Source organism: Doryrhamphus excisus, chromosome 9, assembly GCF_030265055.1.
Source record: "Doryrhamphus excisus isolate RoL2022-K1 chromosome 9, RoL_Dexc_1.0, whole genome shotgun sequence".
NCBI classification, from domain to species: Eukaryota; Metazoa; Chordata; class Actinopteri; order Syngnathiformes; family Syngnathidae; genus Doryrhamphus; species Doryrhamphus excisus.
The window spans coordinates 10279557-10298960 of NC_080474.1; the positions used below are offsets into that span (position 1 = coordinate 10279557).

Consider the following 19404-nt stretch of genomic DNA (forward strand, 5'->3'; position numbering starts at 1 on the left):
ATTTTCAATGTAAAATGCAATATTTAGTCTGAAAGAGAGCAAAGAAAGGTGCGAAACAACAGGTGCACATGTTATTCTTTATTGATGAAAGTTTGAAAGGAAATTCTTGCAAGCTTACAAGATATTAGCAAACAAATGTCAGCAAGCGTTAACACTCAAGTGGCAAGGAACATGCTGGTGTCAAGGAAATATCTTTGGCTGAAGTGGTTTCCTAGTCTCTGAATCACCAAACTATTGTCCAGCAAGCATATTAAAACCATATCATGTCATGCTTTCTTTCTCATGGAATGAGAAAATAACTGCAATATGTTTCCAGACAAATAACAGGCATACATTCACATACAACTATAAATTTTTATTTCAAACAGAAAGTTACTGTATGTTACCAAAGGTGAACATTTTAAAAGATAAGCAGAAAATGCCTTAATTCCAGTAAGATTGAAAACACTAATGTGCATCACACATAGCAGAAAATAGAGACAATTCATCAGTAGTACGAATTACATTACTGTAATAAAAAAAGATAAAATGCATCTAACAATCTTTTCACATACATTAAAAGTCTGTCAATCTGTTTCCTAATGCTTATCATCTTCAGGGTCGTGCGGCGCTGGAGCCTATACCAGTGGACATGAGCAACCTGTTCAGCACATTTCTTAAGGTGTCAGTGATTGACACGTTTACAAATATGCATGTAAGCCATCATCATGCTTAAATGAAGGTAGCCTGGTTCTGCATTTCTGCTTGCATGTATGTTTAACCCCTACATGTAATGCAAATTTCACTCTTGTGCATCCTGAGAAACATCGCCTGTATAATATATTGGCAATCAGTGGTGTATTGTAGCTTTAACAAAAGGAGGCCTTTTACTTATTATCCACAAAATGACTGGAATGTATTCCTTCAGGAGAGCAATTATTAATACCATCTTGTAGGCAGATGATGAGTGTGTATGTCCATGTCACAGGCAGCACAAGCGATGGTAAAAGGTAAGATAAATGTGAAGATGCACAAATATCACTAAACATTTGATTCCAATGTCTCGCAACCACCTAGAAGCAAATTATCACTCAAAAAATGCATAGATCTACGATCCATCACATAAAGTACACCATCCCAAAGCAGTTTTGTATACTGAAAAACACTAAGAATTTGCCCTGCATTGACAGGTCATTTCTGCAAATGAACATACTGTGTACATCATTGTATTTCTTTTTTAATGGAATGGGTTTGCACCCCTTCATGCTTTGTGTTATGTTTATACTATGCAGTGTATTAGCTCTAACAACATTTTGTTATTATTCACGGTGATGATGACAGTAAAATAATTAATAATAATGAGAAAAATCTTAAATGACACCAGTGGTTTCTCAATTTTTTTCACTGACCCCATTTCAAATACTATTGAGAACCTGATCTTTATTTATTTATCTATACATACCACCACCTTCCAACAGCTCACCACCAACCCCACTAATTTGTGACTGATACGGCGTTGATATTTTGTTCAGTTTAGCACATATAGTTAGACAAAGGATGTGTTTAAGCCTCCTTAATGCACAACATGCATCAAAGTGAACCCCCTAGCATTTTTTTTTCTGTATGTGGCCATCGGGGGCAAAGGTTTGGACACCCATGTTTTAGCTGACAGTAAAAGATAGAAATTATAGTCATTGGTTAATTTTGGAAAACAAAACATTTCTAGTTCACAATAAAACAAGTTTAAAACCTCCCCAAACTCTCCATTCCTGCTCTTGCACATCCTGGCAACATACCACCTCAACAGGCTGTGCGGGTACAAGTGTTGTTGCCAGAGATTTACTAGTTTTCACAATGAAGAAAAAAAAAGAACAAGAACAAAGAGGCTGTTTTTCATTTCCAATAAGCGAGGCATAGGAGCTCAGCAAGAGGGAGATAGTTAGACCAGTGCCCTGGAGATGCTGTGATTGAAGTTGTGAGCAGTGGTTTTATGATGTCTAAGTTACTGCAGTCCTTGTCATGTTCTTTTTCGACGTCGGTCATTGTCAAAAGCAGTAATGTCGCACAACCATTGGGGAACTCAGGACGTAAGGATTGTTTTCTACTGTGTATCAATGTGTGTGTTCATGAGAATATGTAACTAATTTATATGCTTCCTGGATAAAACAACAGGGATGGTTAATCCTAAACAACTAAGATGCTTGCTCCAAAGCAACTGTTTCCGTCGGAGTCGGCACATTGGTTGCGGTCTTCACTTCGGTTTTGTGGTTCTCATCTTCTTCGTCCTCTTCTTCCTCCTCACCAACGTCATCATCACGTTCTGGGACCGCGAGACCAGCAGAACGATCACCGTTTAATTCGCACTGGAAGCTTGCTGGTTCTCCATTGATGGACAGCTCTGCTTTTAAGTCGTCTGAGGTGGACTGAATCAGCATTTCTCCACTTTTTTCCGGAGCACCTTCCTGGGTGTGCACCGCAGCCAAAGGGATATCTCTATCTGAGCATTCTAGTGGCGGAATCTCCACGTGTGCTCCTCCCCCTGAGGCAAGGTCTTGGGATGAAACTTCCCCATCTCTGACTTTCTTCACATTGAATGTCATGGGAGACACCTTAAATGAGGAGCTTTTGATAGAAGGGCTCTTAGGGTGGGTAGGACTGAGGCTCTTCATGATTTTTTCCCGTTTTTCTGGGGGGACAATCTTGGTGGTGATCTGGGCCATCTTTTTCTCAATGCTCTTCTTGATACTATCAACCTTTTTCAGACTAGAGCGCTTGAACTTGTCAGACCTTCTCTCAAACGTCTGGGAAGTACCAGGTTCCATCATGTGTCCCTCAGCTCTGTGTGCTGAGAGCTCATCATCGTCATCAGAGGAAAGGCTGATGGTCTGGAGACCTTCCTCCTGCGTATGGATGCCGTCAACAGAACTGGCAACTGACATATTCGGCACAGTGGACTCTGCATCATACTGGCTCGGTTGTGGGGTCTTGAGAGAATCATTGACAAACACACTGGAAGGGATCTCATTGTCCTCCTGTTAAGAAACAGACAAAAAAAAGATAAGGGAAACCTTACATAAGACATATGTACAAACCCTTGGCGAAGTATTCCTTACTTTAAAACAAAATTATGATGTCCACAAAAATGAACCATGATGAGCCGTGGTTATGACTTTCATTCTTTCCATCTTCTCCATGTTCAACTTTTCCAATGGCAACAGAAGATTTTTCCAAACACACTTACTGATGGAATGACACAGTCAAATAGCATGGACGACCATATTTAAATATTTTAGATCATTATGAACTTGAATAGTTATCTCAACATTTTTTTTGTTCCTGCAAGGAAGAATGTATGGCAGTCTGTAAGACATTTTAAGAGTGCTTAAGCGCAGCGCAGGATGCCAAAGGGTTTTGTGGAACTGTCCATGGGTGTTATTAGCACATGCTCAAAGACCGGGTGGACCAGATTATCTGGAAGACTTATGGTTCTTGCACATTCTATATTTGTTTGTCTGATGAAGCTTCACTTTTCAACAGATTAGAATGTTTTTCCTTCAGATTTTTCACATGAAAACACTTTAGGCATTCTTCTAGTGCAGTGTTCCCCAATCTTTACTGAGCCAAGGCCCCCTATTTTACATTAGAAAAGTCTCACAGCACGCCACCAAATCAAAATGTATGAACGGCAACAGGTGGTTAATTATGTACTGTATATGTACCTTCCGGGAGCTGGTGGAAGAGCGTTTGATAGTTCTTCCTCTCACTATACGTCACATACTAGATACTGTAAATGAACAAATATACATTATCTGTAGTCAACTATCTTTTTTGGAACAATTTAATGAAAGAGGGTCTGATCTCACACTGTTTGAGACTCAGTGCTGTAGTGCAAAACAAGTAGCTCACAGACTACAACGACACCTGCTTCACACCTTGGAAACATGGTGTGCTGCGATCAAACCACTCACAAACCACTCACTGTTTGTGTTTGATTGAATGTATTTTGAGCGGTGTCCAAAGTGTGGCCCTTGAGCTATTTTTAATTTGTCCATTCTAAAAAAATACAAAAAACAATGAAACAAGAAAAACCCAAAAAACTAGCGATAAAGTCATCATTTTAAATATTAAAAACTAAAATATGTATTTTTTAATATTTTTTTAATATGATGAGATGCAAACAAAAAAATAAGTTGCAATTTTAGGAAATTTTAGGAAAATTAGGTTGGGTCAAGGACAATAAAGTAAAACTATTATGACAATAAAGACATATTACTCAAAGAAAGTTAAAATGAAAAACAAGCACAGAAGTGTTATGTAAAGAGAAAAAAAAATCATACCAATAATACCACAAAGGCTGTTTTAAAAAACCTCTCGGCATACCCACATTGCACTTTTCAAAAAGGGTTTCACTCCTGCCTGAACTTGACGAGTCATGATGAGATTATTTGGCTTGCCTTAACAATAAACTGTGAAATGAGCTGGGAAACTGTCTGCAAAAAAGCGTTGTTTAACATAGCTGTTTGCTTGAATTACAAGGATATTATAAAAATATCCCCACAACCCTAGTAAGGATAAGCGGCATGGACTATAATTAAAATATTGCTTGAATGGCCACAGGTTGTTTGGCACCCATAACCATTTCTAAAATGAGAACATTCACACCAACATCTTTTCACTCATACACACTCACACACACATATACACACGCACCCACACACTTCCTCATTGTGCTCGTCTAGGACTGAGGAAGTCCAGTAATTAATTGCCTCTCTAAACAAATACTCATTAGCCACTGAGAATGACTGTATGTGTGTTGGCTTAATCATGACCAAAGAAAACAGAAGTATGTCGATAAATTTGTAAAGAAACCAAGCAAGAAACGATAATTTCATGTGACAACATGTTCATTGTTTTATAATGCTCTGCAAGTCTTCCGCTGTTGAAGTGCCATTTTCATGAATAACAAGTAAAGCAATGCGAGCCAGCGCTTATGTAAGCCTTCTCTTAATCTCTCGCTCTATTCAAACCAAAGAGATCAGGGAGGGGCAGGACGGGACTGAAAGAACTGAGATGATGAGCGCTTGTTACTTTGCGCCTGAAAGTGCCTCTTCATGCCACATGAGGAAGGATTCACTCTATTTGTATACGGTCAATGAGTGTGAGTGTGCAACAGGATAGGATCTCATATTAATGGAAATTCAGGTGGAAAGACCAGAATTTCCGTTATTTTCTGGCAAATGTTGACAGGTATGGTGCATGTGTGTCTCGGTTTGTCAAAAAAAGGTGTTTTATTAAGTCATAAGCTGTTTTCCACAGCTAACGCATACTAACATAGTAAGCAAGGTGCCTGTGGTAAATTACATATACACCGAATTAACGTTGTCAAATAGTAATGGAGGAGTATTTCATAAAAGACACGCCCATTGCTGTCACAGTGTGAAGTTTGAACTATACAAAAAACAGCAGCACGCTTCAAAAAACACTATAGACCCCCATATTAATAATATATCCCCACATTAGGGCCTGACTGATTAGTTGGTCAATTAATTAAGTAATCAACCAAGAATTGTCTGATGGAAGGAGTTGTTAACACTTATTTTTCACTGATAAAATGCAGGTAATAATCAGTTTATTATGATACTTTTGTACTGTATTGCGGTCTTCCCTCACCACCTTGAACTTTGAATTCCAAGGCTTCACTCTATCAAGGTTTTCTAAAATATATTAATAATAAATCATGCTGTTGCAAGGTTGAATACGGCGTTTTTACGGCATTCAGATGCCAATTAAATGTAGTACTCTACACTGGTCATGAGGTGACAGTAATGTTACTATAAAGTTTAGTAAGACACACAAGCTGGAAAAAACGATTTTTGTTACAGTTTGAATTATCATAAAAAAATCATAAAAACACAAGGTACTTATTTATGTCTACTATATTGGGTATTACAAGTGTAAAGGTGACTAAGGGGTGTTTCTTCATGTCATGTCACTTCATGTCTAGAGGGCTGTAATAATATTCAAAAATTCAAAAATGTCACTTCCTGTGTGGACGGACTGAAAGCACCTCTGCACCAATTTCATGTTTTTAACTTGACTGTAATTAGATATCAGTTACATATCTGATACCACTGGCTTGCATATTGTCTAGCTTGAGGAAGTAACTGGTAAAAAAAAAAAGAGTTACCTGAAGTGCTGATAACAATACAAGCTAATTGTTGCATTTGAGCTTCAAAGGTGTTGATTACCAATGAAAAAAAACTATTAAACTAATTAAATTACTTAAATATTGTACGTGCAAACAAGTAAAAGTTATGGTGTGAATGAATTATTAGTGATAGACATGGAGAAGGGTTAGGATTAAATGTAAAGTCTGCTTCTTCCAACTCCTTTTCAGACATGTTGAATTGTGCAAATGTAACCATGTGATGCTCCTTCATGTAACTTGTTACGCATGCAACAAACAAACATACCGTACCATTTAGAAGGTCGTAAACAGATTTCCTATAGTCTAACTATGAACATTTCCCATTTATGAACAAAAATGCAGAAATTCACTTATCACATTTGGGTCTGGAACCAATTAACTGTGATGGACGAGGGATTACTGTAATAAGAACTGTTACTATGAAAGTGGCATCTGAAAGTAAACATTTGAATTCATGTGGATTATTCTATTCCCTTTTGCGTATCATATTTTTCATTAATTTCATGTTCAAATTGTTCCTATTTGTTATTAAAAGAGTTCATTGTTCTCCACCAGCCCCCAAAATTCTCATATCAGCCGGCCCCTAATGCATACTCACCGATTGGTGCGCACTCGCACACACACACACACTCATATCATATCACTCCACTGTTTTGCATGTTTAAATTCCAGGAAGTTGGTTTCAGTGTCAACCCAAATCACACCCTCATGCATCAGTGGACAGTCGGAAAGAAGGAGGAAAGGGAGGAAAGGAAATGGAATTGCACATTTTTCCATGGGAATATCCTCTGAAACATTATCAACTCTCCAGGAAATGCATATTCTTAGCCGAGGTTACAGAACAATTACAGAACAAGCACTATCTCATATTGCAACATTTTTTTTAAATAGCAAAAATGTCCCTTCTGATTTCTGATCAAGTGAAGGCATCTTTTCCATCTACACCTCTTCCATATCCTCATTGTCACATACCTACAGTATAGGCTTCACAAGCTTACAAAGCACAATAAACAACACACCGCTGGAATGAAGACTGTCAACAATGTCAAGATGTGACCATGACCTCAGTTGAAAGCAATCGTAACAAAAGATACCTGATTCAATCCTTAATTTAATCACGTCATGCACCTGACAATATTTTTGACCAGTCCAGATATGAGGTACTGGCATTATTATGTCATAAAATTGAGAATTATATGAAAAAATTGTCTCCAAAAATGTTGTCAATGATATTGATTATGGACAATAATTTGTAGGACAAAATTTGCTATCGTGACAGGCAAACAATACAAGCAACAGTGCTTCCCTCATATTAATGTTATGGAATGAACACATAAGCTTCCTTTACTGTGATGTCACTGAGTGCATTTCACAAATACTGCAATATGCAATACAAGTTGTACCAAGTTGCATTTTGTGTCAACAAAATAGTCATTAAAAAAATCATGATTAGTAGTCAATTATTATAACATACCTTCCTCCCTACCATCAACAGCAACAATACTATTTGGAAAGCTGCATGAAACTTTTTTTCAGTTCGCTTCCTATGATTATTCTGCTGCATAACCAGACATGTGACTCAGAGTGAGTCTTCCCAAGGTGTGATATTAGAATAGAAGCATTGAAGGAATTATTATATATTATATTATATATATCATATATATATATATTATATATTAATATATAATATATTATATTATAAACCAGTCCAAATGAAAATTCCATAGTTAAAATCTGAAGGTGAGACTTGGAAATAATTCCTGAGCTAGCAAGATTTATTGTCTGTGGCACATCGTGGAAAGTCACTTGCGCGTCGATATCAATATTGGCAGAAAAAAACAATACAGATATGATCTGAAATCTAATTTTAATGCCAATATTGGCAACATGTATTATCTTTGTTCATCATCTTTTCTTTTGACCAGCTTTAACAGATAACGTATATACAATCCTAAACAATGCACTGTACACAGGAGCTATTGTTTGGTAAAGAGCACACTTTAGAATAATCCCACTACAAGTTGTCACCAGGCAGTACGTGTATGCAAGTAAAATGATATCATTCTGCCTAATCTGCACACAGCATGCATCAGATCCTATTTATCTATCATAACGAAACTCCCAGTTTGGAAGCAATTAAACAATAAAAAATATTCTGAACAAAGAGAACCAAGGGAAGCATACTACGCTACACAACAATCAGTGACAATACTACAAGCCAACTTTTCTGTCAGGACCTTATTAACAGGCTTAACATGCAATGGAAAATATGTACAGTATGCTGCCTTGGCAGTTCTCAAGAGAGATGAAATACTTTTAAGAGTGAAAATATATGTCTATACCAGGGGTATCCAAAATTCAGCCAAGCAGCCAATTTAACAAAAAACAAAACAAAAAATATATACAATATATTTATAAAACAGCAAAAATGAAAAAAATCTGCAATAATTTTACAATAATAAAATAAAAATAGAAGAAAGATAAAGTCATAAATTTACAACAATAATGTCAGAATACTGTCAAAAATAGAATGTCAAAAATATGACAAAATAAAGTTGTAGTTTATCAGAAAATTAGGTTGCAAAAAAGTTATGTTACAAAAAATAACTGTAAAGTATGAAGTCAAACTATTAAAAAAAAAAAGGTGTATTATGATGAGAAAAAAGTTGAAACTTTACGACAATATATACATAATATACGAAAAAAATATTTTTAAAGCAGAGTTGAAATATTAATAAAACAAATATGCTTAAAAACAAACTAAATTAAGTTCCATCCATCCATTTTCTATAGCGCTTATCCTCACTAGGGTCGCGGGGGTATGTGGGAGCCTATCCCAGCTGTACCAGACAAACAACCATTCACACTCACATTCATACCTATGGACAATTTGGAGTCGCCAATTAACCTAGCATGTTTTGGGAATGCGGGGGGAAAAAAATCCATCCATGCACGGGGAGAACCTGCAAACTCCACACAGAGATCCCCAAGCGGCGATTCAAACCCCGGACTAAATGAAGCTGTATTATTTTTGGGAACGGTTATAATATTATGGTAATAAAGTCAAAATAAATTCATAACACTATGAGAGAAAATTTGTGAACATCATTTGAGAGGAAAGTTAAAATATTTTGAAAAAAAACAACAGCAAATGTGTGAATGATTGTTAGTATATTTGCCCTGCGATTGGCCTGCAACCAGTCCAGCGTGTACCCCGCCTGACTTCCGAAGTCAATTGGGATGGGCTACAGCATACCCGTGACCCTAGTCAGCATAAGGGTCATAGAAAATGAATGGATGGATTTTTATGGTTCATCAGTGTTCTCATGTTCATTTTCGTTATTCCATAATTAATTACACACTGTAAGATGTTTCCAACTGTATTGTATTGTCATCTTATGATATTCATCTTCTGGTGGAGGGATTTTTCCTCAACACATCATCGACCTGCTCAAACATGCAGGAATAAATCTGATTTTATGATTCTTGCAAACAGACGCAGTGAACCGCAGCTAGGCCTAAATATATGGTTAGCCCTGAATGAGAACTTACTCAAAGGATTTAACTGTTGGTATTCAATATTTGCTTGCCTTCTGCTGCAATGCACTGTCAATTGTGACAGAATTGCCTGTGCATAGTGGATTCAAGAGCATCTACTGTGTTTGCTACAGAACTTTAAAACCTTTTCTTAGCTTTGACTCATGAAAGAGAGCTACAGGGCGAGGCTGAGAACACATACCTGTTTGTCCTTCAGTTTGTCTTGTGACAATGAGTAATGCAAAAGCACATAGCTTTGTTTGTATGTTAACTTTTGTACTAAAAGTATGATAGATCATCATATTAAGCAACAATCTTTCACAGCATATTACTCATGTTTGATCAGCTATAAACATGTAGCATTTCAATAAACAGCAAAAGAAAATGCTTCAACAACTTCATTTAAATAGCACACAAGAGTTTGGTTGCAGAGGATGTTTCTCCTTCCTTGCAATGTGTGAATGTTTACTTTTTGATAGTTTGTGAGAGTGCTGACTCAGGTTATGTCCACATAAACACGGATATTTTTTCACTGTAGCTGAAGATGAGAATTGATGTGTACATTATTGCAATCTAATTTATCAGCTTAGGTACTGTCTAAACCTTACTAAGACAGGAACAACATAACATTAAAAGCACTTAATAATTGCAGAGACACCTTCCACCAGGTTGAGACTGGAGTTTGTTTTGCAGAAAGAAGATCATATATCGGTTAATTCACAAATCCAACAAACAAATGTTCACAGCATTTGGGACCAAATATGAGGTGAAAGAAAAAGGGTAAAAATACAGTATAGTGGTCTATTTTTGCAATATGGGATGAAGTTAGATGGCGCATTCAAGGATCATCAAGCAAAGTTGGACATGTCACTGCTAGCAACAAACAACAAAACTGTGACATTTCTAACAGAACATTAGTTTAAATTTCCAAAATGCATATGTAGTTATTTACAAATGATTTTTTTCCTAGTGTTGTTTTTATTACACCTGAAATTTTGGTGGACCCCTTCCTTGTGCTCTTTTGCACTATACTGTAAAAATTGGCTTCATTATTTTATAATGTAAGAATAATGTCTACATCAACACACATTAACTGCAGATTTGAATGAATTGAAGTTCCTGCTCAATAAGACATTACTTTTGTGATGTTGGAGGTGTTGTTGTCTGCTAAAGTCGTGCTGTAACATGGTTCTTATTACTGCCTGACTTGGCTTAACAAACCATGTTTGTGGAGAATTCAGTGTGCTTCCATACACACCTTAGAGCTTGTAATTGTGCCCACAAGGATGGTGATGTGTCAAAGAAATTTGTGTCTCAAGCTTTTATTCAAACACCAACGCCTGCTGTTAAAATGCATTAGATGCTGCGGTGTAAGATCATGGGAGAACATGTCCCAACAATATACTTTAAAAATATAGATGTTTTTCAGCTTCTGTGGCTTCATCGTATTCTGTTGTGAAATGAATAATGTTCAGGGCTTCACCTGCAGTTCAGTTGAGGATCAACTATCAGCTTCTTAAGTAGTTACAATTACATTGCATGTTAGCAGTTACCACTTTGCAGACAGGCTACATTATCTCCCAAGCCATGCACAGTATAGATGAGCTTTTCTATTTCGATCACTTAATATGCCATGCAGCAGTACAACCCACGGTCTGTACCTCTGCGTTTGGATTCCGGTTTCATGGTTTTATTTTTAGCAAAGCTATCTGAAGTTAATAGTTGCAGTGTACAGCAATATTTTCATATTTGACAATGGCATTACACAGCTTTTATTTCATGCACTCATCTGTCAGTTTACAGTGGTGAAGTGTTCAAAAACAGTGCACCGCACCTCAACGTTGGCATGAGGTGGCAGGAGGCAGAGGTCCCTTCGCGAGTCGCCTCCACATACGTATAACTGACACAGAGGCTCTGCTACATGGCTGTTGTCACTTAAACTCTCAGATATAGACTCTGTCCCCAAATGCCTCACCTTTTTGTCTGCTTCTAGGCAGACTGTCCCTCACGTGACATAGTATGTATAATGTGGGACATGGGAAGTTGTGGGGGTTTTCACCAGCATGGACAGGCACACACGCAGGCACACGCACACTATGCAAAAACAAAAACACTGTCCATAAGATCTGATTGTGGCCATACACCGTTTTACCATAGCTCCAATGTGACACTGACCCATTCTGGGTCAAACACAGGAACCCAGTCAACATCATATTAAACTTAAGCCCCAATAATCTAATAAGGAATCAATGAAAGTGGATACAAGAAAATCCGGACAAGAACAGAAAGGTGAGTTCATTTGAGTATTCTCTGAAAGTGAGGACTGATGATTGGATTTGTAATACTCCATTAATCTTTTTATATTTTTATAACGGCCCAAATGTACCAATATCGTGTGAAGAACATCTCTGGGTGATCACACAACAAATCCTATCAAAATGTAATCAGTTATACTTCATTTTCCGATTATAATTTTGGACCTTTGCAGTTTGATACATCGGTCTGGCTAATTCAGCTGCATTTTGTGTCTTCATTGTCTACTTCTCCTTTCACTACCATTTTCCAAGGCACTCAAATGCACCTAGTTCTACTATCCATTATGAGATCAAACTTGAAAAATATGTTTATAACATAAAGGTTTTGTGATCTGCACTGCTGGATCAATGAGTTTCCGAGCTTCCCTGCTTGAGTACACAGAAAATAATTATTACCAAAGTGTGAATGCTTGATTTTCTCATTAAAACGAGGTCATCTGAAAACAGTATGGTTTCATAATGAAACACTGCGGTTGGCATCTATCCACATAATTACACCAAACACTGGTTTTCTCTTTCTGTTGCTCTGTTTCTATACTTGTGAAAACTATAGCCATGTAACGACCAAATATTACAAATTATACCTAATAACCTCATGACAAGAGCTACTTGCAATTTATTATCATTGGGGAATGTTGTGTGCGTACCTCTTAACCCCCCCTCTCCCACCCAAAAAACAAACTAGGCAAAGGAGCAGTAATTAAGCCCTCATTAGTCCTTGTTATGTAACAAGAATGCAGCAATGCAGTGGGACATTGTCAGTTTTGAACGACCGCAGTCAACAGTACACAGGTTGCTTTTTGAACATACTGTAGGCCCTCTGTGTTTCCACCTCAACAGGCACATACAGAGTGATGAGTGTTCTAGATCTATTTTGCAGAGCGGCAAGAGAGGGCCCCTCATTCAGTCTTGGTGTGCATCATATGTGTGCAGCTTGTGTTTTCAGGACAACTTTCAGGAGATACTGTGCCCAAAAAACAGCCCACCAGTAGAACAGACAATAAAAACCAAAGCTGCAGCACACTGGAGGGAAAGACATGCAAAGTCAACACAATGACTGCAGGGTTACTTTAGATGAGGAGATTGCGAAAGTCTTGCCAGAAAGAAAGAAAGGAACGACAGGTGAATCAAGTTCTTCTACCGCCCAAATTAAATCTTCCCTCTGCTCCCTCGGGCTTGGCATGTCTCATTTACAACTCTGTAACTGCATACGCCGGACCCAAAACATCAGGATAATAGCCATTGAGTAGCATGCATGCTCACATGCCACACACACACACAAACACACACACACACACACACTACTAAACCAGGGCTTTTCCCACTGATACTGAAAAATACTGAAAAAGGGTGCAAGGACCACTTTGATACTTCGTAAAATGCTCAGAAGTTATAAGCCACTTATCCTCATTAGAGTCGCAGGAGCCTGTCTATTTCAACTTCATTTTTTGTAAACTTCTCATAATGATGATGTTATTCCCATAATTTTATGACTTTATTCTCATAACACTGTAACTTTTTCCGCAACCTAATTTTTTCATAATATTACAACTTAAAAAACATCTTTAATATTTCAACTTTATGCTACTAAAGTGATGTTATTTGTCCTGATAATATTACAATGTTATTGCCCTATAATTACAACTTTTTTGTCTCACTGTTGTGATTTTATTCTTGTAAATTTCCAACTGATTTTCCCCATTTTTGCTGTTGTTGTTTTTTTGTAGTTTTCTTGTTGTTTATTGTTATTGTTGTTTATTTTTAGAATGTGTCAGGGGCTGCACGTTGGACACCCCTGTACCAAGCCCTTACACATTATCTTTTGAGTAGAAGTATTACAAGAGCATTGCAATAACTAGATTAAGTTCTCTAAACATTGTAGACTTGGTCATGTGTGCCTTTCAGATGTTGTAAAACAACATAAAAACCCAAAGCAAAGGTGGAATTAAGCAATGAGTTGAAAGCAAACTGTATGGCCCACTATCTGTAAAACACTTGTCACTCCCTTATGACCTGGAGTCCAATAAAATTGATTCTTGGCGCTGCCTTTCCTGCATGCAAACAGAGCAACTAGGAGGTTACGGTCTTGGCACCTGCTGCACCTGAACAACAGAGTCTTAGTACCTGGGAAACCAGATAACCCCAACGGTTACGAGCCCTCAGTGGCTCAGGCTGTGTCAACAATACCGACAATATCGACCCCCTCCACACACATCCCGCTTCACTTCCCGTGCATACACTTGCATGCACATGCTCAACCACATACTGTTATGCATGAAAAATGGGCACTCATTCAGGGGCTTTTAGCAAACACACACACACACCATCGTCATCATTTTGGGTCTGTCAATGACATAAAGAAACTTTTTTAATTGTACTCTTTCCCTGATAGTCAATACTTATAAAGGTTGACCAGTGTCAATAAGTAATATACTGTATATATGAGACAAGGGAGAGAAGGAATATATACTGTGAGGATATTTTTTCTGTTGGGGAGAAAGTTTATCACTTCTTCAGCACCCGTCTCCAGTTACTCTCACGGGTTTGATGGCAGTTGAAATGGCAAAGCCATCTAAAAGTCAAGTCTATCCAGGTTCTTGCTGTGGGGTGAAAACAGATCCTGTCAGAACCCATTATCCCGTGTAGCTCCATTCCCAGACACACCCATACCCTCTGCTGACACATAAGACAGGGAAGAGAGGAGACTCATGCATTTGTTGAGCTCCCACTTTGAACTCCTATTGCATTGAGTTTAACAATATTTTATGTCTAAACTAACAGCGCACGTTTCAGGCTGTTGCATGCACCTCGCTGCATCATTTATCAGCATGAACCTGCAAGTTGCATGAAATCCTGTTCCTGCTCAACAAGTTTCAACAGCTCAAAAGGAAATTAAGTGGCGTTCACGTCAACCTGGGCGATACACAAACACCTGCCAATGCAGTCAAATATGAATGCAAATATGCACAACCACAATATATACATTCGCCATCCATGAAAGCCAGCATAAACTAACAATGACTTATTAGACTGAAATTAAGATATACTGTAGCTTTTAGATCCCACAGCATTAGATGCTGCAGGTGTACCTAACATTGTGGCAAGTGAGTGCAGTGTTTGTGGTTATGGAAGTCTCCAGACGCTCACCTGGAAAATGAGGACTTTAAAGTGGTTCCTCTTGAGCAGGTGGCTGTGGTTTGCCTCCAGCTTCTTCACCTGCACGGCCTGTTTGTCCAAGCGCTCCCTCACCTCCTTCAGGTGACCGCTCATTTTGCGGGAGCGCTCGAGGAGCTTACTGACGCTGTTGGAGGTGCTGATGTGTGTCTTGGACAGGCGGCTCACGTCCCCCTGCACGACCCGCACGGCGCCTTCCAGGTCGGCCTGCCGCTGCTCCATGCGGTGCTGGTTGTCCTGCACCGCCTCCATCATGTTGACCAGCTTATCCAGGAGGGCCACCACGGTGATGGCGCTCACCTGGCCACCCCCGGGGCTGCCAGGGGCGGGTGCGGAAGGGCTGGTGGGACTTTTTAAGCCCAGTCGCGATAGAGTGCTGGTCGTGGTAGGTGAGGACGGAGCCGACGGCGGGCTGAAGCTCGGGATGAGGAGCTCCGTGTTCTCGTTTGTCTGCTGCGGGATGGTGTGAGTGCTGCCCGACACGCTGCTCGGCTCGGGCTGGGATGCCTCGGCATGAGGTGCGTCTGCTTCCATGGTTCACAGGTGCTTTAGCCACAAATAAAGCACTAATATGTTGTGACCTGTGTCGCACGGATGATGCCGCTGTGGAGTGAACTTTGTGGGTTACACTTCTTTGACTTGACTCAGCACCCACGCCCCGTTCTGTCTCTCTCTCTCTCCATGCGCACACACAAGCACAAACACGCATTGAACTTTCAAAACACCTCCCCCGCAAGCCAAAGGGAGGGGCTTGGTTGCCTGGTAACCTAACAGGCCTTGCCCGACTCACAGAGGAGTGGTAGGACTTGAGTGTGTATTCTGGTGTGTGTTGTGTTGTCATGTAAGACCAACCACCCCAGTTTAAAGCTTGCTTGGCTGCCTTTGTAAAATATATGTGATTGCTGCCTGTGTTCTCTGGTGGCCATGTTGTTGGCACCGCATTGTATTGGAGTGTTTTATAGCTCGCCACTACAACTTGGAATATTATGAGGAAAAAAAATCATTTTAGTGGCATAAAGTTGAAATATTCATATATACATATACACACACATATATGTTGTAATATCATGAGAAACAAACAAAACAAAATAAAATGGTAATTTTTGAAAAACAAGGTTGCAGAAAAAGTGCCATTGCTGCTGAGGTTGGATGTAGTAAGAATTTTCTGAACAATCCTGAGCATTACAGACATAAAAGTTAAGTGGTAGACCACCAAAAAAGTACACCACACTGAGCCGGCAAATCCGATTAGCTGTCCATCAAGGTCAAGGTCAAATTTATTTATATAGCACATTACCAAAAGTTAACTGCCCAACGTGCTGTACAGCAGCTAAGGTCAAGACACAGGGAGGTCCTCGACTCAAATTAAGGCCCTTACTGGTGCCGACTGCAACACAATAACTACGGGAAAAGGATTTCAAAAACAAATTCAAAGAAATTGTCTCCTTCAATGCCACAAAACTGCCCATGTAGACTTTGCCAGGGTGCATCAAACAAGGTGGAAAAAAGTATTATTCTTTGATGAGAAAAAATTTAACCTTGATGGTCCAGATGGCTTCCAACATTACTGGCATAACAAGGAGATCCCACCTATGATGCTTTCTACCCGGCACAGTGAAGGAGAGCCATGATGATCCAGGGTGCTTTTTCATTTAGTGGAACACTGGAGCTTCAGGTGGTACAGGGTCGTCAAACGGTGACTAATGCCGACTGGTTACGTGCAGATGTTGCAGCAGGCATCCATCTTCACTGCGGAACCTCATCTGTGTGGTAACAGCTGGGTTTTTCTACAGGACAACGCTTTACAGTGCTCGTTCACAATGCTTGCTTGATGAAGGACTTCTTCAGGGAGAATAGCGTCACTCTTTGGGACCATCCAACATGTTCTAAATAGACTCAGTAAAATATATTATATTTATCTGTACTAACTTTGTTAGGATTACTTACAATTTGCTTAGAATCAAATTTTTATCCTCTTCTTGACCTACAAAGTACTACACAGGCAGGGATCAGCTTGTGGTGCCTTATCAACCAAACAGAATGTTTCGCTTCCGAAGATTACATTTACTGGTGGTGCCAAGAAGTTTTAAAAGCAGAAGTGAGGTAGAGCCTGCAGCTATCAGACACTATCTTTCTGATTCAGCCTGGGGGTAAGACAACCTCTCTCTATTCAAGAGTAAACATAAATGGTTTTGATAAAGCTTACACTATTAGACATTAGCTGGTTCAGGCATGTTCTGGGTCATCTCATCTCTTGGTTATGCTGCTGTAGGCCAATACTGCTGGGGGAGCTCCCTTAATTCACCTCTTTATAGTAGCTGTCATCCTCTCAATTTGCTTCTAAGAATATCATGGTGACAGCTGTCGATATAGCTATTGCGAGGTGTGCTGTTCTGTCATCCCCATCTACAGTAGGAAATGTTTTGCTTTGTCTTTTTCTAACTCCCTTGTGGTTGGTGCTCCCTGCTTTCGGAGCCGGATCAGCAGGATCATTACTTCACATTTATTTCTTTACATTTATTTATCTATCTATTTTTAGCAATGATTAGTTCTCATCCCTCCAGTAAAATGCTAAAACGCTCTTTCCTGCTTTCACATTATCGACGTCACCCATTTCAGTTACATATATCACACAGCAGACAAACACATTGATAAATGAGAAGTGAATGACGTTTATAGAAATAATAAAGAACAAAGAAAAGAGGTTTCTTCAAGACATCTCTCAATGGTAAATAGCTTTGGCATTTTAGCGTTTTCTACAGCATCGGTAACATGTTATGTTTTGTGCGGGACTACCATTGCTTAAAAACTTGGGTAGAGTCATTGATTGTGGTGGGAAAAGGCTTTTACCAACCCTGCTTCCTGGATGCACACTCTATAGTACTACAACGACTTTTGTTCCATGACTAACACAGAATAAACAAAGTTAGGACACTGATGAACTGTTACTTACTACTTGGTCTTCTGACTCTTCCACAACATTGGAAAGGCATCAGCAAGTTTGTCGGCTCGTCCAGCTGCCTACTGAAAACAGTCCAGTGTCAAATTGCGTTGACAGATTAAAATACATTTCTTATACTGGTAGGGAATCAGGAACTCCCAACACTTGTGCCTGATGGTGGCGTCTTTAGGAATTGTAAACAAATTTGTCTTACTCCTTACTCCTAAAGAAACACTTTTTACAAGCTATTGCTAGCAAAGTAAACACAAAAGCAGAGCTTGGGGGAGAGCAGAGAGTGTATCTGACCTACAGCAACGGCCACAAGGAAGCAGCTCCTCTGTGACATCACAAAGAAGTAGTTTTGCGATGCCTACTGAAACTGAGCGTTTTGAGCCAACTATTTACATAATATCAAAGTGGCCCGAGCAACCTTTCATTTGTCAGTATGTGGCCCTCAAAAGTAGTGACTCTTAAATGATGAAAAAGTCTAAAGAAACAAAGATGTGCTAATTAGTGACTAACCATCAACAAGTAGCGAGTGCAGAGCGTCCACTTTGGTAACCTTGTGTCGGGAGATTTAATCTCCACTGTCTCCACATGGCGTGTATTTCTGAGATAATTAAGTGATGATAAAATTATAGTGTAAAACAATGAGGACATTGTTTAAGTAACAAGATGTTTGGGGTTTTATTTTGTAAAAAGCTTGACAAAATACAGCAGACATCTGCTGTATTTTGCTGCCTATCTGTTCATGTTCGAGCCCAGTATCTGTGCGTCCTGTGCGCCCCTTTCCTCCCTCATCTCGTTTCAGAGCTGTGTGTCACGGGGCACTCTGACATGGAAATGTGGAAATCCCTGTCTCAACAATGAGCTCATCTGTCCCCAGACTGGGTATCCTGGCCCTTTTGTCACCGTCAATACAAATGCTTCACACCGTTTCTTTTTTTCCAATAACAAGTTTTTCAGTGATATTACAAAACAGAAGTCATGTATCAGTGTGTTTTTTGCATAACCGAGAAGCTTAAATGTATCACATATTTATGTGCTGTTTGCTGTGAAACAGCACTGAATCATGCTGAAAAGTGTTTTTAACATTTAGCTACATGACAGCTACATAACAAAGCATCAGAAGCACCATTCACTGTGACTGGTGGAAATAAACCAGTGAGCTTTTATCCTAATCATCCGGAACAACTAGAACCAACAACACTCTTGTTTATTGGAGTTCACAAGTAATTGCAACTTCAAAG

General features: G+C 39.1%; 1 protein-coding gene across 1 annotated transcript; it reads right to left on the minus strand.

Moving 5' to 3' along the window:
• Positions 1-65: 65 nt before the first annotated feature.
• LOC131136230 (caveolae-associated protein 2-like) lies at positions 66-15855 on the minus strand. Its single transcript, XM_058082859.1, has 2 exons — positions 15187-15855; positions 66-3011 (listed from the first exon to the last, which is right to left on the minus strand). Exons 1-2 carry the CDS (start codon positions 15745-15747, stop codon positions 2172-2174), a joined length of 1401 nt encoding a protein of 466 aa, XP_057938842.1. The 5' UTR covers positions 15748-15855; the 3' UTR covers positions 66-2171.
• Positions 15856-19404: the final 3549 nt, after the last annotated feature.